Raw genomic sequence first — 23,082 nt, 5'->3', positions numbered from 1 at the left:
TAGTTTCTATTCATCTGTCTTTAAGTGATTAACTTTTCTTCCATGGTCTCCAATTTGCTATTATACACACCCGTGAGATTTTCATTTTGAACACTATACTTTACAGCTTCAGAATTTCCTTTTGTTTCAAGGTTTTCATTCCTCGGCTGAGTTCCCTATTTGTTCCCTGATTATAACTGTCTGTTCTTCATGGCCTTCATACCCCCAAAGTATGACCTCCACGACGTCTCCACCGAAGGCCTGTAGTGCTTGGGACGGCACCACCTCCCAGCTCAGCACCGCCTCTGGTATTCGCATTTTCTCAGTGCCACGGCAGCAGGCACACATCTTGGCACCGTGCGGGTCTCATCTTGTAGATGTTCTCTGAAGCCCTTGGCCGAGGACCTGTGGAAAGTCCTCTTAACAGATCTCTGCCCTTCCTGCCCCCACAGGACCATCTCCTCTGATACCCTGCCTTATAAATTCCAGCCACCTTAGCCGCCCTGAGCCCTGCTGTCTGCCTTCTCAGCTCAGCTTGACTTCACCTCCCCCCGCCACAGCTGGCATCTCCCCATAGACAGAAGAGCAGGGGCAAGAGGGGGCGGTCGTGGGCTTGGACCTACAGTTCCCTTCTCAAGAAGACAAACCTTCCCTGCATGTTGTCCCATTACTCAAGCATGCATTCATGTTTTCTCCAGTTAAAAAAAAATTTTTTTTCTAACGTTTATTTATTTTTGAGAGCGAGAGACAGAGCCTGAGCAGGGGAAGGGCAGAGAGAGAGGGAGACACAGAATCCAAAGCAGACTCCAGGCTCTGAGCTGTCAGCACAGAGCCCGACGCAGGGCTTGAACCCTTGAGCCGTGAGATCATGACCTGAGCTGAAGTCAGATGCTCAACCGACTGAGCCAGCCAGGGGCCCCTGTTTTCTCCAGTTCTATAGCTGTTTCCAGAAAGAGTAACTAGTACCAGACTGGAAGCCCATGGCTGGAAGTGGAAGTTTCAGTTCTTATTACTGACTATCAGTGAATCAAGTGACCCTGGAGAGGTGGAAGGCCTGTGGCTCTTGGTTTTACACACACTCAATTTAGCTGCCCTAAATTGAGATGTGGCTAAAACCGTGATTCTGAAGTCAGAGACACTCATCCAATCCTACTGTCTACCTTGGGAGACAATAACCTCCCTGTTAAGTTACCTCCCTTTCCTCTATTTTCCTCATCTTTCAAGTGAGGTACTTCAAAAATAGTATTTACATAATAATTAGATGGGTTAATCCTTTTTTAAGTATTTATTTTTGAGAGAGAGAGAGAGAGAGAGAGAGAGAACGTGAGGGGGGAGTGGCAGAGAGAGAAGGGGACAGAGGGTCCACAGCGGGCTCCAAGGCTCTGCGTTGACAGACGAGAACCCGACGTGGGGCTTAAACCCACAAACTGTGAGATCATGACCTAAGCCGAAGTTGGAGGTGTGACCGACTGAGCAACCCAGGCGCCCCTAAATGGGTTAATCCTTTCAATGTGCCAACATGTTACACACACGTCATATGCCAACATTCAGTAAATATTTATTATTATTTTCATCACCATCATTATTCCCTGGAACACCACTCATGGAAAGTCCCTTTCTGACCTCATTCTACTGCCTCAACTTCCCTCACCTCCTAAGGAGCCACTTCCATCCAGCCATCACCAAGCGAACTGGCTCTCCTGACGTCCCTGTCCCTGCCCATTAAAGCTGATCCTAACCTGCTCTTCTGACGATGACCTTAAGCCAATGGAAAAGCCACTTCCCTCTTAGAGCCACCATTCCAAAAAGCCCGGTTTCCTGACAAGCATTCCCCATGAGGGCAACTACTGAATATGCAACCTCGCCCCTTCCTGCAGCTCCTGATCTTAGCTCTCAGGCAACCATTCTGTTCCTATCTTATCACTGTTTAGCTCTTCTGTTCCCACCAACAGCCCTGTGGGAATGACCTTCAGAGCCCCCACCTCCGTTTTGCTTCTGTAATTGAGGACAGCCCTTACCAGTATAGCCACCACGGGAGAAAAAGACAAGGCTGCCCCAGCATCCTCTCCCTGGGGAAAGCTTTTCCTCTTTTCCCGTGATTCTTCTTAGTCCACAGGGTTCAGGTGCAGCTCACTCTGCCCTCATCCCCAGATGGGCCCAGGGGAGGGCAGGTGACAAAGGCCAGGCCAGACAGCTTGGCTCAGGCATCAACATGTGACCCAAGCTGGGCAACTTAGAGACTTCTTTGAAGTTTCTGTCAGTATTTTTAAGAAAAAGGCTTTATCTTTCCCTCTGGAATTATGAGTTCTAAACAGGACAAGGTCTGTGGCTGCCAATGGTAATGCAGAAGTACCAGGACTTAACCTGGAGACCTGGCTCTAGTCTGTCATCCTTAACTACTGTTCTTCTGTGCCTCATAGATCCTGAGGCAGAATCTGGAGGATTCTGTGAAATACTGGTAGCTGGGAGTTCACTGGGCTCTACACCACCTGACACTGCCATCGGTCTGATTTAGGGGTGTAGACTCTGCTTTCCCAAGGCTATGATCTGAATGTTTATGCCCCCCCCCCCATTCATATGTTGAAACCTATTGCCCAATGTGATGGTGTCAGGAGATGGGGGTTTGGAAGGTGATTAGGTCATGAGGGTGGAGCTGGTCGTGGTGAGATTAATGCCCTTAAAACAAAAGACATGAGAGAGACCTCTCCTCTCCCACCCTCTCTCTCCTCTAACCCCCCTTCCTCAACCTTGCTCACCATGTGAGGACACAGAAAGAAAATGGCCACCTGCAAGCCAGAGCAGAGTTCTCCAGGACCAGCACCTTGACCTTGGACTTCCCAGCCTCCAGAACTATGAGAGACAAATTTCTGTTGTTTAGGCCACCCGATCTGTGGTGTTTTGTTATAGCAGCCAGAGCTGACTATAAGTCATATGGACAGCATATTCTCTGTCCAGTGATAGTTTGGGTCATGTGACTTGCTTTGGCCAGTGGAATACGAATAGAAATGAGAGAATGCAGTTCTGAGTGTAGGCTTTAAAAGCCACTGCATATTTTCATCAGCTGTTTTGAGATTCTTCCCTTTACCATGACAACAACATGCCCTAGATAGGGGCTAATATTTCAGTCTCAGTCCCAGAATGACAAAGCATGTGGATGAGACTTGAACTCTACCCAAGGTTTGGGACAGGCAATAACATGGGACCCTCAGCCAGGAGCCAAGATTATACATAGCTGACCTATGAGTTAAAAATCACTGATATTTTGGGGATGTTTGTTACAGCAGCTAAAGCTGACTAATATAGGTGATAGAGATGGGGGTTTCCCATCAGTGACAGAGTCCCCATATCTCCCCTAGTTTAAAAAAACTTGGAAGAATAAGGAATAGAGGTTTGAGGCTAGTCCAGGTCTGAGTTTTAGACAGGCTTACTAACCTCTTTGAGTCTCAGATTCTTAATATATAGAATGGACTCTCCAGGTTGGTATAACAATTAAATAAGATAAACTGTGTAAAACCCAAAGCTGCACTGAGGACATGATGTAAAGGGCAGTGATAAATACTTGAGGAATGAATGAATGGATGGATGAATGAATGAGTCCTTCCAAATCTGAGTTCTCATTCATTGGAGCACTTGCAAGCCTGTATGGCCTCCTGTACCTTTCTTCTTCATCACTGCTGGTTCCTTCTTCAGCTGCTAACTTATCCTGGTACTCTTCTCCTTTGGGTGGGGTCTGAGGTTTATTCAGCTTCGAGCATGGATCCTAAGGCAAAAACAGTTGCAAGATGAGACTAAGTACACTTTCCTGATTCAGCCTGTGGCTTATCAAACCAGAGAGTGGAGGAGAAAGGACCCCCAGCGATCCACGATCGGTGCACAGCCTGGTTTGATTCAGTGCCCAGCACAGTGCCTGGTTTAGCAGCAGCCCTTGTCCCCTTGTCCTGTCTTTCAGCTGACCAAGCATTTCACATAGCTGATGAAACTTAAGCTCAGAGACAATCAGTAACCTGTCCAGGGTCCCACCATCAGTGAGTGGCAGAAATGGGACATACAATCAGGCAGTCTGACCCTGGGGCTGCTGTGGGGATCAGAGAACACTGCCAGCAAAGCTTACTGATTAGTGTGAACAACTGCTATTATTATGATACCTGTTTTAAGGTGGAAGCCTGTGACATCTCATTACATAGGATCGGAGAACATGGGACTCTCTGAATGACCGTACGTGTTGAGACATAAGGTGTGGTAGGAGGAGAATGTGGAAACCAGGAATGATCACTGAGGCCTCAGAATTTTCTGTGAATCTAATTTGTTCGTGTTAGCATTCTCCCCTTTCCAAAGAGATAAAAGGTGAAAAAGACTTTTTTATTTTGATTTTTCTATTTGTCATAGTAACCACTGTCTATGGAACACACTATTATAAGACAAGCTAGGAACAGATTTCTTTATGGGCAAATCTCATTAAATAATGATAAATTGTAACCTGGGGTTCCGCTAACTACTTGTATGGCCTTGAGCCAGCCTCCTTCTCCCTTTTCTGGACAAAAGCTTCATCAGCTGTGAAACAAACAGGTTGCTTACATCTGTGGTTTTCAGCTTGTGCTCCAGAGACCCTGGGACATGTCCCTGGGACCCTCAGGGTTTGCAAGGGGCAGAACAGAGGCTGGAGGATGGGGCCTGGGGCTCCCATTCCCTCTCAACCTGACATGAAATTGCTTTGGTTGTATTTCCAGGTACTGCAATGTCTATCAAAGGTCGCTAATGTCAGGGCGCCTGGGTGGCTCAGTCGGTTAAGTGTTCGACTTTGGCTCAAGTCATGATCTCAAGGCCTGTGGGTTCAAGCCCCGCGTCGGGCTCTGTGCTGACAGCTTGGAGCCTGGAGCCTGCTTCGGATTCTGTGTCTCCCTCTCTCGCCGCCCCTCCCCCACTCACGCTCTGTCTCTCTTTCTCTCTCAAAAATAAATAAACATTAAAAAAGTGTTTAAAAGTCACCAATGTCAAGGCCAATGATGACCTCTGTGCTGCCAAACTCAATGGCCACTCCTTGGGCCATTTCCAGTCGCTGCAGAACTGGAAATATCTGGTCACTCCCTTCTGCATGCGGCCCTCTGTCCTCCTCCCTTGCCAGCTGCTCCTTCTTAGTCTCTTCTGCTCAAGCCACCTGCTCTTCTGCTCCACACCTTAGTCCTTGGACTTCTCTCTCTCACTCCCCAGAATCTCATCTAATTCCAAGAATACTGATGACAAAGAAATTTAATCTATTTCCAAGCTTTCCCCTGAAGTCTGGACTTGGATATCCAGTTGTCCTCCAGATATCTCTTGGATGCTTATCTCCAAGAGATATCCTAGATATTCTCGGATGCTTAACAAGATTCTCAAACTGCAGCATGTCCCAATCTGAACTCTTGGTCTCATCCTCCCTAAACAACAAGCATGCACTTGCCTCAGGGCATTTGCACAGACTGTTCCACCACCCACAATGCTCTTTCCTAAGATATTGGCATGCCTTGCTCCTTCACTTCACTCACCACAACAGAGAGACTTTCCCTGGTTTAAATTCTGGGCTCTGGTACCAGATACCTATGTTTAAATCCCAGTTCTCTGTGTTACTAATGATAGTAATACTATCTAATATCTAATACTAAATAGAAAAACTATTTAGGTTGTCATGAGGATTAAATAAACCAATAAATGTAAAGTCCTTGAAATAGAATGAATACTCAAATTAAGATTTCCCAAGATTATTGTTCTCTGATCACCTTCTCTAAAATACCACCCCCTCTCCCTTTCTGTCTCCCACCTTGCTCTATAACTTCCTCAAAGTGCAAATCATGGCCTCATGTTAATTACTTGTCTACTTTTTTCTTCGGTTTCCCTTTCTGGAAGGTAAGCTCCAGGGCGGCAGGGACTCTGCTCTGTTCACGCTCCTTTCCTTGGTTCCTGGAACAGTGTGTGGCACATGGAGAACATTCAGTACACACTATATGAATAAACCGAAACAAATCATGGGCCACTAGAGGATAGCAGGAGGGCCATTTTCTTCCACACCTGCCCCACACTCCCACTACATCCCATGGCCCAGAGTTCGGGTGTTTTCCAGCGCTACTCAGGGGCCCTTTGTGCCTTTATGATTCTTAAGTTCCAAGTTCTGTTCGAATCATTTGTGTTTCCTCTAAACATAGCAGATGCCATACGATCCTGGACCCTTCATTTCCAGAGAATCAGGGTGGAAGTGGCCCTCAGGGAACCCCTGCCCATCTCTACCTGGGTGGGTGTGTTCAGGGGTGCCCGGAGGTGGTGGCCCATTGGAGAGTAAGAGTTCCCTCTGCCTCCCACACCCAAACTTTCGAAACCCTGTCTGGGTCCTTAGCTAAGCCAAAACTACCTTTTCCAGGTTTTCCTTCCCTGCATAATTCTGGGCCATGTGACTTTGCTTAAGACCTGGAATATGGGTGTGAAGGAGCAGCCTGCTTCTTTTCATGCTTGGATGCTTGATGTAGGTGCACGTTGTCGCTGATCTGCTGGCTTGGCTGGTTGGCCTGGGCTGCTCGGGGCTCTCGGCTCCTCTACTTCTCACCAGACCCTCCATAGGCTTCTCACACCCTGGGCCCAGGGCATGTTTAGCCCTATGATGAAGGATGCCGGATTCTCCTACAGGTCACCAAAATCATCAGAGCTGGAGGCTCATCGGCCTCAGAAACTGATACCATTTCAGCTCAGCCTCCTGGGCTGTATTCGTCCTTGGTCTTCCCCATTCCCCATCTGTCCTTCTGTCCTTCTGACTGCCCGCCCTGCTGTAGGCCCTCTTTAAGCCCAACACCGGGCACAGATGCAACAGTCGAATATGGAATGTCTCCCACAGTCATGCCATGTTGTTTCCCAAAATGAATCCCATATTTTCTATCACTTCTAGTACTCTGTTTCTTTAATCTCTAGATCATGCTTATCCTTCCAAAGCCCCACTCAACAGCCACTGCCTCCATGAAGCCTTCACAATCTCTTTTGCTGCAATTATACCCTCTGCTCTTGAAGTTCCCATAACAATTTTTTTCTTTTTTGCTACTGTAAATTGCTCACAGATATTTATGAGTCATTTACTAGGTGACGAACACTATTCCAGAGACACGGCAATAAATAAAACAGAAAATAGTTTTTCTGCTTTGCGTTAGTTATAGGAGTGTTCTCTGTCTCCCATCCTAGAAGGTAAAAGTAATCCCATATACAGTTTTTAAAATGTTATAAATCCCACAGCCAATAACTGAGAACATTCTGCATGGCCATTTTCCTTTGCCTGAATCTTTTTTCTTTATTGTGTGTAACGGGATACTAAATTCCAGCTGGCTGACATGCCATTAGTTGCAGGGCCCGGTGAGTTTGGTTCCTGGCTGTGCACTTTCAAAAATGTTGTCATTGACCAGCTTACAACCTCCATGTGGACTGTAAGCCAAAAGACCCACCTTCACCTCCCGCTATGAGGTATCTGGGGCATTAAAAGGATCTTGGATATCTAATTCCTACAAAGGCCAGGAGCTAATATCACAGTCTAAGCAAAACAGCTTTTTGAGACACCTGTTATAAATACATGTTCGATATAATCCAAGGAAAATTACACAGTAAATGTGGAATAGCAACAATAAATCAGAATAGTATAATACTACAATATAAGTACATAAATAATGATAAAGTTAATTAGTCCAAGTTTCTAAAGGAAAACTGAAGGTTATCAGGAAATGTTGATAAATAGAAAGCACAAAATAAATTGACAGAAATAATCTTAATGGTATCAGTAAGCATGATAAACATGAACTGGCTAAATTCAACATGGTATCTATCCTGGTAAAAAGAATTGTTCACTAAAACTCTCTAATAATGAACCTGTAGGCATCTAACAATCAAACCTGAAAACATAAGGCAAAATTTTCAGAACCGTATGGAGAAATGGGCAAATTTGTAACTGTAATGGGAGAATCTAATAACCATCTCTCAGAAACTGATATATTAAGTAGACAAAATGAGCTAGGATATAGAATATTTGAACAACAAAGTTAGTAACCCAAACATAATAGCTAAAAAAGAAATACTAATCAGTGCTAACATTTACATGGTACTACATGTTGCCAGGCCCTCAACTATGAGATGGGCAGTATCATCCCATTTTAAAGGTGATGAAACTGAGGCAAGAGAGAATACATAAGTTCCCTAAGATCATACAGTGAACATATCACAGAGCTACAATTCAAACATACAGTCAATGCCTGAACAACACAGATTTGAACTGTGAGGGTCCACTTATTCGTGGATTTTTTTTTTCAGCACAATCTAGTACAGTATTATAAATGTATTTTCTCTTCCTTATGATTTTCTTAATAACATTTTCTTTCCTGTAGCTTATTTTAAAATATGTGTTAATCAACTGTTTATGATATTGGTAAAGCTTCTTGGTAAATAGTAGGTCATTAATAGTTACATTTTGGGGGAAGTTAAAAGTTACATGTGGATTTTTGACCACGTGGGGCAGTTGACATCCCTAACCCCTACACTGTCCACGGGTCAACTGTATACTTAAGTTACTAAAATGAGAATATAGGTTTGTTTCTATCACATTGGTTACTTTTAAAAATGACCCCACAGCAGTCTACAGGGAAATCTCACCATGGTTCCGAGTGTTGACGTTCTACAAACCACGTGATCTGATAATAACGCAACAAAATTAGAAAGCAACAAGAAAGTAAGTTTTAAAAAGTAAACTATGGGATACAGCTAAAGACATACATTTTTACAGGGAAATTTACAGCCTTAAATGTATTTGTTAGAAAACATTCAAGAGTTTAGAAAAAGAATAACATAATAAACCCCATGTCAGTAGAAGGAAAGAGATATGAAAGACAAAATTAACGACATAGAAAAGAAGAGATCCAGCCAACACATCTGAAAGGTGACTTTTTGAAAAGACACATGAAGCCTGATCAAGGGAAAAAGAAGACACTTAAAGCAATATGAATAATGAACAAATATCTCATGAAAGTTATTATAGAGATGAAAAAAATTTCAAATGTACTGAGCCATTGTGAAGATCATGAAAGGGAATGTGCAGGATGTAATTTCTGGGCCACCTTATCAACAGCTGATATATTTAAAGGCATCCTGGGCAGGAGTCCAGAAACAGGAGAGAATGGAAAATGCTATAAAGAGCTGATGATGCACCCAGATGACTGCACCGGTTCCCAGCTGCATCACATTTTCTATTTCCGTACATTAACTGATGGATGCCTATGGCTCTGTAAGGTGGGCAGGAAAGACACTGCCATCCTTACATTACAGATGGGGATGTGAGGTCATATAAGTAGTCCAGCTACTTGCCTCAGGTCACATAGCCTGGAGGGTGGCATGAGGACTGTACTCCTGGATTGTCCCACTCCCTGCCATGATTCCATGTGATCACCATGTTGGGAAGATTGCCAGGTGCCAGCACTGGGACTTAACTGGGTATGAGTTCAAACCACATTGTACAAATGTGATATGAGAACTGTCTGTGAAACAGATGCTCAAAATCAACCTGACAGATGAAAGCTGTTTTCCTAATCAACAGGGAGGTGAACTCAGTAATCCTTTCTGTCTATTCGCTTTTTTTCCATCCCCTAGGGCCAGAGACAGGGACATCCTTCCCAAAGAGGAAGGTGAATCCTCCTCTTCCTCCACATGTAATTGGAGAAGGACCCCAGTGTTCTTCTAAATCATCCTCCAACCAAGGCAAATTTTGTATGGGGTTCCTAATCCAACCTTTAACTATCAGGACCCAAAATGGTACCCTTAATTCCCTTCATTCAGTTGTCATGTCATGTATCAATTTGTGTATGAGATGGTGCTAAACATCTGCCACAGGCAGATACATTAACTACTGGAAAGGGTAAAGATTAAGAACACATAGTTCTTGATTTCAGCAAACTTTTGGTGTAGCGGGGTGGGGGGGGGTGTGGGGAGGTGGGGTGTGGACCAATAGACCATATAAATGTCAAAAATATTTCCCCCCTCTCTCCCCCTATCTGTGCGCCTGGCATTTGAAGTCAAACTACATCATTCAAAAGGCACTAGGGTGCCATTGGAATATTTCACAAATGGATATGACCATGGAGATCACCAGTTGGCTGAATGAATGCTTTCAAGCCCACCACTACTCATGTCAATGGTGTGTTCTTCTCTGACCTTCAAATAGAACAGACTCTCCAGCTGCCCGTTTCCTGGTTATCTGCCTAGGGTCTCAGTGAGTTCCTCCCAGGAAGGACCCTGAGCCACTCCTGGTGTATTCTAAGTTATCCACCCCTAATTCACACTCCTGGTTTCCCCATCAGGCTCCGGTTCAGCCCAGCACTCTCTGTCCAGAGCCAAAGTGGCCTGGGCATAAAGTATGCACAGAAAAATAAATAGTTCTGCTTCTTCTACAACCATCCATCATAAAAGTCTCCTCCCAACTCCTCCCAAGCAAATAGCTGGTTATTTTAAACTTGTGTTCACATTAGGTCTTCATCTTTCATCTTCCAGGCAGCTAACCTCTTCTGGATTGTTTCTATTTTAAAGGAACACCCACGCCCAGGAAATCTCCTGGAAGGGAATATTCAAAGTCATCCTCAAGTTCAGTTGACAATCTTTCAAAAGTAGCATTATGTACATCTTAAAATAGAACACCTAATGCAATGGGGTTTTGCTGAAATGATTACAGGGGACTGTAATAGATACTATAAAGTCACCTTACATTTATAGAATCTTGAACAGTTTTGAAAAGCGCCTTCATACGCATTCTTCTGTTCATTACCAAAAGTCCCTGGGGTGTGGAGCCAAGCAGGGATTATAGCCACCATTTTACTAATGAGAAGCAGTATGGAATGATATCATGGGCCTTGATGCTACTCTTTGGGCCTCAGTTTCCCTACTTGCAGAATGAGCATAATAATGACACTTGTCTTTTAGGGTTGTTGTGTGACTGTGTAAAGCACTAAGTTTTTGGCACATAGTCAGGGCCTTATCAGATTAATAAGGAAATTGATCTCAGGTTTGCGGATTTACCTGAGGTCCCCAAGTAGGTCTAGGGTACAGCTGGGGTGGAATCCATGTCCTAATCTCACACAGGAGCTGTTGCCCTCCCTATGCTGTCTTCCCAGGATCAGCAGATCTCAGTCTGATTCTCGGCCAGGAATCTCTCCACAGAGTAACTCTTCAGGGCAGCCTGCCTGTTCCATGTCAGATAGAACCAGACCCCTCTACTCACATCACACAGAGACATTGCAGTTGTTCAAGGGCTTAGTGATTATTTGTCTGCCCGCCCTCAGGACAGCTGACACCCTTGGATTCATATGATCCAGTTATGGTACTTGGTGACAGCTACCCGGCAAAGTGCACAGGGCCTCCTGTGACCAGGGGACACCTCTCAGGCCTGGGGAAGTGTTGGAGTACCCCTCATCTCCCTTCCTAACAGTCTTGGCGATTTCGACTTGGGACCTTTCACTGTGGTCCTTCCCCTTGCCGATGAAGTCATCTTCAACTTTCAGTGTCCAGGCAGATGGCAGCAGATGTCACTCCTCTGTGGAACCTTCCTGGACTCCCCTTGGCAGAAACCTGCCTCTCCCATATTGGCTGCAAAGAATCTTCCTGCCATTATTACAGTATTTCTCATACCGGGTTATTATTTAAATAAAATTTTATTTCCCCCACTTGCAATGGAACTCCCTGAAGACCAACTCTCTGAGGATCTCATTTACCCCAGCATCCAGCCCCCATGCCCTGCACAGACACTACACAGAAATATTTGTTGAGGCAAAAAAGGCTTGAATAATAATTACCACAAATGACTCTCCTTTCTCTTCTGGAGAGGTATAGGCACAAGAATATGAAAACTTCTCCCTTATCTTCCCTAGTTTACTGTGACCCAGGCAACAGAGGAGTCTTCCAGAAAAAAAAGAAAGTTTTCCTTCAGAATTAGCAAGACTGACATGGTTTTCTGAATAAAACTATGAATCTAAGAGAATCAAAGAGACTTGACATGAGAGACAAGGACAAAAGTTTCAGCAGAGTCCCAGCTAACTGTCCCAGGGACAGAGCCACACCCAGGCTTGGCAACCCTCTCTCTGCATGTTCTGGGAGTGGAATGAAAACAGCTCGATTCTCAATCGGCGTTATTATTTATATCTTCTTGACTCTGCACTGCTTTGGCAGAAGAGCCAATGGCCTAAACTAAAACTCCTGAGTATTTTTTTTTAAGTTTATTTATTTATTTTGAGAGAGAACACATTCAAGTAGGGAAGGGGCAGAGAGAGAGAGAGAGAGAGAGAGAGAGGGAGAGGGAGGGAGAGAGAATATCAAGGAGGCTTTGCACCACCAGTGCAGAGTCCAATGTGCAGCTCGAACTCATGAACTACAAGACCATGACCTGAGCCGAAGTCTCAGATGCTTAACCAACTGAGCCAGCCAGACACCCCGGAATGCCTGAGTCTTGAACAAACTTAAATTTTATAGCCCCCAGTTCAGCAAGAATATCTTTGGGGAAGTGGTCATATAACATCTGGTTCTGGCGTCCTGTCCCTGTTTCCACCTCTGGATGAGCAGCCACATGGTTCAATCCCCTCTGAGCCTTCTCTTCAAGACTCTGCCCCTTGCAGGTTCCTGTGTAGTGAAAGCTATCACTGCACAGCAGAGGGCCATTAACATATCCTCTGCACTAGCCTGAGAGAATCTCTAGGACTTTGTCTCTCTAGAGCCTGAGCAAAGCTTCGACTCCCTTGGCTGGCATATAGTTGGCGTGTCAAGAATATTTCAACTAAATTCTAAATTTTCTCTGACTGGTCATGTTCAGAAAGTTTTGTAATGTGCTGTGTTGGCCAAGTTGTGGGGAAACAGGCACTCACATGCGCTGCCATTGGGAGTGTGCCATGGGACATCATCAATGGAAGGCAATGTGGCATAACTATCAAAGTTAAAAAATCACATGCCACTGGAGTCAGAAAATTCTGCAATCATGAGTTGGCACCTACTGAGCATTTCCACATGCTGGGTACTTTCTGACACTATACATATATTAATTCATTTAGTTCTCACAAAAGCCCTCTGAGATAGATGGTATCATTGCCCCATTTTACAGATGAAGAAGCTTAAGCAAAGAGACTAAATCATTTGAGATTCTCTAGCCAATAAGAGCCCAAGCGTCTGGTTCAGGGGTGAGCTTTCCTAACCACTATACTACACTATATCCCACTACAGAGCTATCCAGTGAAGTAGTCCCTGTAATGGAAAAACCAACCAAAATATCTATCATAAGGGAAAGGTTAAATATATTACGGTTTTTCTTTTTAAAAAAATGAGGTTGATATGGAGGTTTACTGCTGTGTTACAATCTCCTTAAATTTTCTCTATGAGGGGCGCCTGGGTGGCTCAGTTGGTTAAGCGTCCGACTTCAGCTCAGGTCACGATCTCGCGGTCCCTGAGATCCAGCCCCGCGTCGGGCTCTGGGCTGATGGCTCAGAGCCTGGAGCCTGCTTCCGGTTCTGTGTCTCCCTCTCTCTCTGCCCCTCCCCCGTTCATGCTCTGTCTCTCTCTGTCTCAAAAATAAATAAACGTTAAAAAAAAAGTTAAAAAATTTTTTTTCTCTATGAAATTTTAAGGTACAAAAAGTAGAGCACAAGGCAGTATGCTACCATTTGTAGAAAAAATAATATATTCATAATTATGCTTGCATACGCACAGTATAGCTCTGAGCAGATAGACAAGCAGATAGACAAGATAGGGAACTGGGGGGAGGAGGGATCCTTTTCATAGTATGCCTTTATATACCTTTTAAATTCTGTGGCACAAACATGGATTGATTATTTGAAAAGAAAACATGTTAAAAGAACAAACTCTACCTGTAAAGTATATAATAGTTGCTTAATAGAAAACATAGTTTAATTTAATTTAAATTAAATTTAAATAGAAGTTTAATTCTACTTCTAAATGTCCACATAGTCTTAACACTGTTGATTTATGAATCTTTCTCTCCTCTAGCATCTAGCTCAGAGGCTGATACCTCCTAGCTATTCCACAAATGACTGGGGAATGAATGAATAATGTGCATGCAGAGTTGAACCAAATGGAACTGGTATTCTTCAAGGTTCCATGGGCAATTCTATGTAGGAGAGATACATACCACTCTCTAGAAACTGGGTTCATAAGGGACAATGTTCTAGACCAAGGAGGGTGGTAGGAGAGCCAAGTTTCATGGTGAACCAATTCATGGTTGTCAACATGCACTTGGATTTTGAACTTCTTCAGGGCTCTTAGCTACATCAGTGGTTCTCAACTGGGGGCAATTTTGTCCCTAAGAGACTCTTGATGACATCTGGAGACATTTTTGGCTGAGACATTTTTATCGGGGAGATGCTATTGGCACTTGGTGGGTAGTGACTGGGGATCAGGCAGAGAAACCCTGAGCTGACATACCAGCTCTGGCCCTTATTCATCAGTCCTGGAACATACCTAGAATTTCTATGTTTGTGTATTGTCCCCTGAAAATGCAGCCAATGCACAATATTCCTGAGCTTATCAACCTTATTTTCACTGGAATCTCCTCACTCAGGATCCCAGCCAACTCCATCCGATCTCCCTGCCACAGTCAGTGTGAGGAGCTGAGAAATATTCAAATATTTGAGGAAGAGTCTCTCTGAGAAACTGCACAGTGTGCTGGCGGGAAGTTCAGCTGTCCCTGGGGCTAGAAGTTCTTCTAACAGAAGGCTCGCTCATGAGGCTGGTTCTTGAGAAACTGCGGGAGAATGAAAATACCTGCCTACTTCTCAGGAAGACATCATCAGAAAGGATGGGTAGCCCCAGATCAGGAAGGACCAGCCCTATGGATGAAGGTGCCTTCAGCTTTCTCCTATAGGCTTATGTGGGAGCAATGAGGGCTGCTCAAGGATTCCCCCCAGTCTCTGGGTGTCAGAAAGGGAAACACAGGGAATCCTTGCTGCTCTTCTCAACCTCAAGACAGAGTTGAGGTCAGTTTCATCTGGGAGGTGTCTGGGCATGTGTTGATACTTTCACAAGGAGAGTAGAGGATCAGAACCATAGACAAGTAGTTCTGTTCTGTCCTGGCTGCTTGGATGCCTGTGACCATGGGCAAGTCACCCAACTGCTCTGTCATTCAGTTTCTTCCTCTGTAAAATGAGTACATTACAGGGTTGTTGTAAAACTCCAATGAAGTCAGAGATGGGGACCGTGCTCTAGAACTGACCAGGTCCCATACAAATGTTGTTATTCAAGTCCTTATCCACCAGATTTTAGGCTCATTTTTACCCTGATGAATACGTGGTTAAGTATGAGCAATCCCAGTGGGGCAAGCCAGGGGACTGTTGGCAGGATCAGGGCTCAAGCTCTGGAAGTCTGAGGTCGAGGAAGAGAAACTGCCTGTTTCTGTAGACACTCAGGCACACGGATGTGATGAATAAGAGATGGGTGAGGGTGAAACAATGAGATTCAGACTCACATGTGTTTTCCCAGACTGAAAATTTAGGGCAGACTGAAAATTTAGGGCAGTAATAAGTAAAATTTTACAGTGGTGGGCTTTTGATGGCTCCAGATGTGAAGGTTAATAACAGGAAAGCTGAAGCAAGAGGATCATCCAAGCCAGGGTGCTCAAACACTAACTTCACAGGAATTATCTGTTTTTGACATCATGCAACAAATGTTAAATGAGTGCCTGTGGTTTGCATTAAATTGTGCCCCCAGGGAGATATATTGAAGCCCTAGCCCCAAGTACCTACTAAGGTGACCTTATTTGGAAATAAGCTTTTGTGGATGTAGTTAGTTAAAATGAGGTCAAACTGCATTAGGGTGGGCCCTAAACCCAACAACTGGTGTCCTTAGAAGAAGGTTTTCCTTAGTGAAGAGCCAGACGCATAGACACACGTGATGACAGAGGTAGAGTTTGGAATGATGCATCTGCAAACCACAAGTGCCACAGATTGCCAGCAGCCATCAGAAGCTGGTAGAGAAGCATGCAGGAGATTCTCCCTCAGAGCCTCAGGAAGGAACCAACCCTACTGACACCTTGATTTGGGATGTTTCCCCTCCAAAACTGTGAGACAACACATTTCTGTGGCTTAAGCCACCAAGTGTGTGGTAATTCATCATGGCGTCCCTAGGAAAATAAAATAGCTTATCATGAGCTGACAGAGGACAAACAGGAACCAGCTTCCGCCCTGGGGCAGAGTCCCTGAAAGGGCAGCATTGTGGGGAAGAGCTAGTATGAGAGTGACTGATACCACAAAGGCGGAGGGGGGGTGGCCAGACAGCATTATTACTATGCTTCCTGCTGGGCAGAACAGGAGGCCAGCTCTTGGTGAGTGCCCTTCTATCTACCAGGCAAGCTGCTCTCAGAGAGGGAGAGAAGGTTTCATCTGACAAGCCTTGTTCTTTTTCAAACCACATGCATAATTACTTGGAACTCTATTTTCTTCACGGTTTGTGCAAATGGATTTTGTGGTGATTTTTTATTTTCCAGGCATTTTGGCAGCTCTGAGGGGGGAAATAAAAGAACCTCTTAATGCCAGCATGTGTCACTGGGGACGATGAAGTGCGGAAAGAAGAGAAATATCCTTAATTAAAGCAGAAAAAAACAGAGGTTACCTGGATCTCTAAAATACTACAGCGCTGGCGGTCCAATTCCTGGGGCCTTTCTTTGTCTCTTCGGGGATGTACCTTATTCTGTTGGATAAATTCTTCCAGTCTTAAAACCTAAAATGGAAGAAAAGAAATGCTTGGTAATGGAAACAAAGTCCCATCTCCTGATGGGGTCATTAATCTGGGAAACCATTCTCCTGGGTCAGTCAGTTCTGGGGACAGTGCTCCATTAGACAAATTCCAAATGTGCTTCTGGAAAGGGCATTTCTAATTGGCAAGTTGCTTCGTCTTCCTGGAATAGATGAGCCTATACTTCCTTTTAAATTATTTATATAAATACACTTATACTAGAGCTGCAGGGTGGTTTTCACTGGCTTTCATACCATTCCTGGAAGGTCACTGAATTTCTTTTTTTAAAAAGTTAGTTGGTAAAGAAAAGGAACAGTATTTAAGAATTATACCAATAAGGGGTGCCTGGGAGGCTCAGTTGGTTAAGCGGCCGACTCTTGAATTCGGCTCAGGTCATCTTACTGTTCATGAGATTGATCCCCATGTTGGGCTCTGTGCTGACAGCAGAGCCTGCTTGGGATTCTCTCTTTCCTCTCTCCCACTCCCCTGCTCTTTCTCTCCAAACAAATATTAAAAAAAAGAATTATACCAATAAAATGAAACAGTGGCTAGAAGGTGCTATTAAATTGTATAGCCTTAATTATGATGATTATTATTAACCAATTAAGTGTAGAGTCTCAATTAAACAGACTGGTTTCTCTGTTCTAGACTTTGGGAAGAACAAGGCCTAGAACCATACAGGAAACTTAGATGTTGCTAACAAATCTTTGTAGGAAAGCTAGTCCTCCTCAGGCATCATGCCAGGTATGAGGAGATAAGGGAGAGGGACAGAGTGAGAGCAAGATGGTAAGAGAATAAAATATAGCCCATGCTTTCTAGGAGTTGTCATCTTATGGAGGAGGCAGATACATGTTTATAATCACAGCAACATTCAGAAGACAAACTAATAATAGTACCTTTGATGGTGAGTTTGCTCTGTGCCAGGAACAGATCTAAGCATTTGACAGTATAAACTCCTCTAAACCTCACAACAATTACTGGGAGATACATACTACTGCAGAGAATTTACAGCAATAAACTCTGCCGAGGGGAGTCCAGGGCAGCTTTATGGGCACTGAAGGATGAATAGGAGTCCATCCGTGGCCAGGGTGAGAAAGGACATTCCAGGTGGTAAGAATAGTAGGTACAATGGCAGAGGGAAGGTAGGATGTGTGTGAGAATTGGAGGAAAGTTCCATGTCAGGGGCCCAGCATGAAGGAGTGGATGGGAGAAAACAGAGTCCTGGGGGGTAGTGGCGGAGAGTTAGGTTAGGCCCATATTATGAAAAACATGGCGATTAAAAGATTTGGGAGAAGGAGGAGTGGGGCCTTGAGCATATCTGGGGTTTAGAATGCTAGTTCTGGAATTAGCCAGCCTAGGGAGAAGGTAGAGGCAGGGAGATACAGGCCAAGACTTTCAAGACTCCAGGCAACATCACAGAAGAAGAAGAAGATTATGAAACTACTTATACTACATCTTGCTAAGGCTTATGAAATACTCAAATGAGTTCTATGCACTTGTTCACATAATGTCTATAAGAGGTAAAGAAAAACAGCCTAGGTGAGCCATCCTGGGGGGCTGATAAAGACAGGGGAGGGGGACTGAGAGCCTTCAGTGGTAGGACACACAGGACTTGACAGCTGAGTGGATGTGAGGGTGGGCAGGGCAGGGACTGTAGGTGAGGACGGAGGAGCAGGAGAGGAGGAGGTCAGGGCTGACGCTTCCATTTCTCGCTTTGGTAAGCGGGTGAATAGATGATGTCGCCACCAAGGCTGTGGAAGGAATGGAGGGTGACGGGCAGGCCTTTGTCAAGGTCAGCCTCTGGGTCACACCAGCCATCTGCAGATACTCATGTCCTGAGTGATCCTGGGGCATCAGAGACACAGCATACTGTGCTGCACATAGTGTTAGCATAACGGTTAAGAGTGGGGTCTTCAGAGCCGCATAACCTGGGTTGGAATCTGAGACCCACTACTCATTACCTGTGTGACTTTGAGGAAGTGACTTACCATCTCTGTGCCTCAGTTAACTCATCCGTAAACCACAGATCACAACAGCACCTACTGTGTGGCAGTTGTGAGGACTAAAAGTTGATATATGGAAACTGCTCAGATAGTACCTGAACTAAAGCAGGCACTTGACGAAACTCACTCTTGTCATTTTTTGAGGGGTTCTGAGGGGCATTCGGGGAAATCATCAGGTGGTGACCCCAGGGTCCCATGTCAGAAGGATAACTGGGCTGAAGCTTCTCTAAGTTCTGCAGCACAGAGTAGTCCAGATCCGGTGTAAAGATCGGCAGTATAACTCAGAAGGGAGGGAGAGAGGAGTGAGAGCGAAACGGGCATCTTTGCTGTGCAGCCAACTGGGGCTGAGGTGGAACGAAAGCCTCCGGAGCAGAGACTTCCCACCAGGACCTCTCCTCCAGAGCCCCTGATATATCAAGTTCAAGGCTTGGCACGTTCACCTTTTAGAAAAATGATAACTTGTGACATAGAAAAACCGAATGTGTTTTTCTCCCTTCATCACTCAGCTGAAGGGAGAACACATCACAGACACCGCTGCAGGCCCCTGAGCTTCTCCCTGATCCACCACCCCCTCTCCCTTCTAGAAATAACCACCAGTTCAGGTTTTCTTCTCTCACCATGCATGTCTCCAGACCGAACTCCATTAGAGGTATCCTTAAACAATCCAGACTATTTTGCACACGGCTTCTATATTCTCAAAAACCCCCCTAGGAGGTTGTAGTGCTTGATCAGGGCTGAGGAACCAATTTCATGGGCTCCTGAGGGGATGGTGGACTCAGGGCTCATCTGGAATGTATGAAGGAGGGTAGGGGAAGTAAGGAAACCTCTTTACATTTTTTGAGGGTCTAATTAGGCTCAAGAATGAAGCCGGGGGGCACCTGGGTGCTCAGTCAGTTAAACATCCGACTCCTGATTTCGACTCAGGTCACGATCTCACAGTTTGTGAGATTGAGCCTCGCGTGGCTCTGTGCTGACACCATGGAGCCTGCTTGGGGTTCTCTCTCTCCCTCTCTCTCTCTTCCCCTCCCCCGCTCATGCTCTTTCTCTCAAAATAAATAAACATTAAAAAAAAAAGAATGAAGCCTGTTTCCAGGCCCTCCCAAGAGTTCTTCCCCCACCATAACATGGTCAACAGGTCTTTTAAACTTTGACGTTGGTTTCTGGGTGGTCTGGGTAGGTGGACTTCCCCACCAAGCAAACTGTGATGTTCAGCTGGTCTACAGGCATTCTCTACCCCTTTCTCCCTTCCCTGCCTCCACTCGCGCCTCCCAGGCTGGTCCCGTGATGCAGACATTACCAGTGGGAGGAAGAGTCAGTGGGAGCCCTCTGTGGAGGCTGGTGGTTTCCTGATGAAGTGGACAGGCCTGGTCTTCACTGCCTATCCCCATTTCTTGGTGTAAATTTGGGCTCAACAATGAAGCAGTGACAGTCATTTTCCCAGTCTGGGGGAATCTGAGCTAATTTCTCCATTAGACACAGAAGGCACAGGGCCTAGGGCCCACAATACTTTTAGGGGCCACGACAATGTTTTAATTTCTTTTAAAGTCAGAAGGTAAAAATACAGCTTGGCTATATTCATCTTCATACCAATGTAGTCATAAAATATGCTTTTTGATATTTTTTCCAGTAGAGGAAGGAGCCCATGAAGGCAAAGCACCTAATACTCCTGAAAGTGAGGACAGAGCCCAGGAGGAGGCAGGACTATGGGAATCTCAGATGTACCCGGCCTGATATAATTTAGCCACAGAATCAACCCCAGAAGCCTCCTGCCTCCTTCTTTTATGTGAGACATTAAACGCCTCTTTGTTAAGCCTCCATAAATCGGGCTCTCTGTTACTTGCAGCTAAATTTATGCCTCCTGAGACATATTTCTTGTCAGGACGAAGTCCTTTCCTTTCTGCTGAGGATGCTGAATGTACAGAAGTCGGGCCAGTTTTCTGAGATTCCTGGCATCTCAGTTAACCAAGACTCCCACCCAGAACCATCACTCCCAAGCACTGCATTAATTCAGGATTTACCTCGAGCAGAGAATTCTGGAGCTTCACATTTAGGGCTGTTTTCTCTTCTTCCAGCTGCTTGATTTCATTTTCTGATTTCTTCTTCACTTCCTCCAACTGTGCCTCTACTTCCTAAATGATGATTAGTAGAGTTATCCACACAAGTCACGAATGCATGGACAGGACATGTACCTATTCACACCCTGCCCTATTCCCAAAAGAGTTCAAAGAAGCTTACAATAAAGGTCACAGGATGCAAAATCAATACATAGAAATCTGTTGCATTTCTATACACTAATAGTGAAGCAGCAGAAAGAGAAATTCAGAAAACAATCCCATTTACAATTGTACCCCACAAAATAAAATACCTAGGTATGAATTTTACCAACGAGATGGAAGTCCTGTACTCTGAAAACTATAAAACACTAATGAAAGAAATTGAGGATGACAGAAACAAATGTAAAGATATTCCATGCTCATGAATTTGGAGAACCAATATTGCTAAAATGTCAATACTACCCAAAGCAATCTACATATTTAATGCAATTTCTATCAAAATACTGACAGCATTTTTTACAAAACTAGAACAAATAATCCTAAAATTTGCATGGAGCCATGAAAGACAGCAAATCACCAAAGTAATCTTGAAAAAGAAAAAGACAACTGGAGGTATCACAATCCCAGATTCCAAGATATACTAGAAAGCTATAGTAATCAAAACAGTATGGTACTGGCACAAAACAGAATAGAGAGGCCAGAAATAAACCCAGAATTGTATGGTCAACTAATCCTTGACAAAGGAGGCAAGAATGTGCAATGGGAAAAAAGACCATCCCTTCGACAAATGGAGTTGGAAAAACTGTACATCTAGATGCAAAAGACTGAAACTGGACCACTTTCTTATACCATACACAAAAATAAATTCAAAATGGATTAAAGACCTAAGTGTGAGACCTGAAGCCATAAATATCCTAGAAGAAAACACAGGCAGTAATTTCTCTGACATCTACTGTAGCAACATTTTTCTAGATATGTCTCCCGAGGCAAGGGAAACAAAAGCAAAATAAACTACTGGTATTAAATCAAAGCAAAAAGCTACTGGAGCACCTGGGTGGCTCAGCTGGTTGAGCGTCCAACCTCAGCTCAGGTCATGATCTCATGGTTTGTGAGTTTGAGTCCCATGTTGGGCTCTTGGCTAACAGCTCAGAGCCTGGAACCTGCTTCAGATTCTGTGTCTCCCTCTCTCTGCCCCTCCCCCACTCATGCTCTATCTCTCTGTCTCAAAAATAAATAAACATTAAAAAATTTCAAAACAAAAACAAAAAGCTATTGCACAGCAAAGGAAACAATCAACAAAACTAAAAGATAACCTACTGAATGGGAGAAGACATTTGCAAATGACATATCTAATAAAGAGTTAGTATCCAAAATATATAAAGAACATACAACTCAACACCAAAACCACCCCCAAATAATCTATTTAAAAAATGGGAAGAAGAGGGGTGCCTGGGTGGCTCAGTGGGTTGACCATCCGGCATCAGCTCAGGTCATGATCTTGTGTTTGTGGGTTTGAGCTCTGCATTGCACTCTGTGCTGACAGCTCAGAGCCTGGAGCCTGCTTTGGATTGTGTGTCTCCCTCTCTCTCTGCCCCTACCCTGCTCATCCTCTGTCTCTCAAAAAATAAAACAAAATGTTAAAAAAATTTTTTTAAATGGGAAGAAGAGGGGCAGCTGGGTGGCTCAGTTGATTAAGCATCTGACTTTGGCTCAAGTCATGATCTCATGGTTAGTGAGTTAGAGCCCCACGTCGGGCTCTGCAATGACAGCTCAGAGCCTGGAGCCTGCTTGGGATTCTGTGTCTCTCTCTCTATCTCTGCCCCTCCCCTGCTTGTGCTCTCTCTCAAAAATAAATAAATAAACTTTAAAAAAATGAGAAGACATGAACAAATATTTCTCCAAAGATGACACACAGATGACTGACAGACACATGAAAAGATGCTCAGCATCACTCATCATCAGGGAAATGTAGATCAAAACCACAATGAGATACCACCTCATACCTGTCAGAATGATTTAAAAAATGCACAAGAAACAATAAGCGTTGCTGAAGATGTGGGGAAAAAAATGAACCCATGTGTACTGTTGGTGGGAATGCAAACTGGTGTGGCCACTGTGGAAAACAGCATGGAGGTGCATCAAAAAAATTAAAAATAGAATTGCCATATGATCTAGTAATTCCACCTAGGTATTTAACCAAAGAGTAAAAAACACCAATTCAAAGGGATACATGCACCCCTATGTTTATTGCAACATTAATTAAAAGATCCAAAATGGGGCACCTG

At 44.4% G+C, this 23,082-nt stretch overlaps 1 protein-coding gene across 2 annotated transcripts in view; it reads right to left on the bottom strand.

The window, feature by feature from the left end:
• Positions 1 to 23,082, bottom strand: part of FAM184B (family with sequence similarity 184 member B) — a 159,473-nt gene that overhangs the window by 31,794 nt on the left and 104,597 nt on the right. For both annotated transcript variants that reach the window (XM_086705373.1, XM_025922285.2), the window contains exons 6-8: positions 20,762 to 20,872; positions 16,618 to 16,725; positions 3,636 to 3,739 (exon numbers count right to left, since the gene is read on the bottom strand). In XM_086705373.1, the coding sequence (XP_086561499.1) occupies positions 3,636 to 3,739; positions 16,618 to 16,725; positions 20,762 to 20,872 (323 nt within the window). The remainder of the gene's footprint in view (positions 1 to 3,635; positions 3,740 to 16,617; positions 16,726 to 20,761; positions 20,873 to 23,082) is intronic.

The sequence above is a fragment of the Puma concolor genome, chromosome B1, assembly GCF_028749965.1.
Source record: "Puma concolor isolate L17-30 chromosome B1, mPumCon1.1.hap2, whole genome shotgun sequence".
Lineage (NCBI taxonomy): Eukaryota > Metazoa > Chordata > Mammalia > Carnivora > Felidae > Puma > Puma concolor.
Note: the sequence above shows the minus strand (reverse complement) of the source record. Positions and strands in the feature narration are given on the sequence as shown.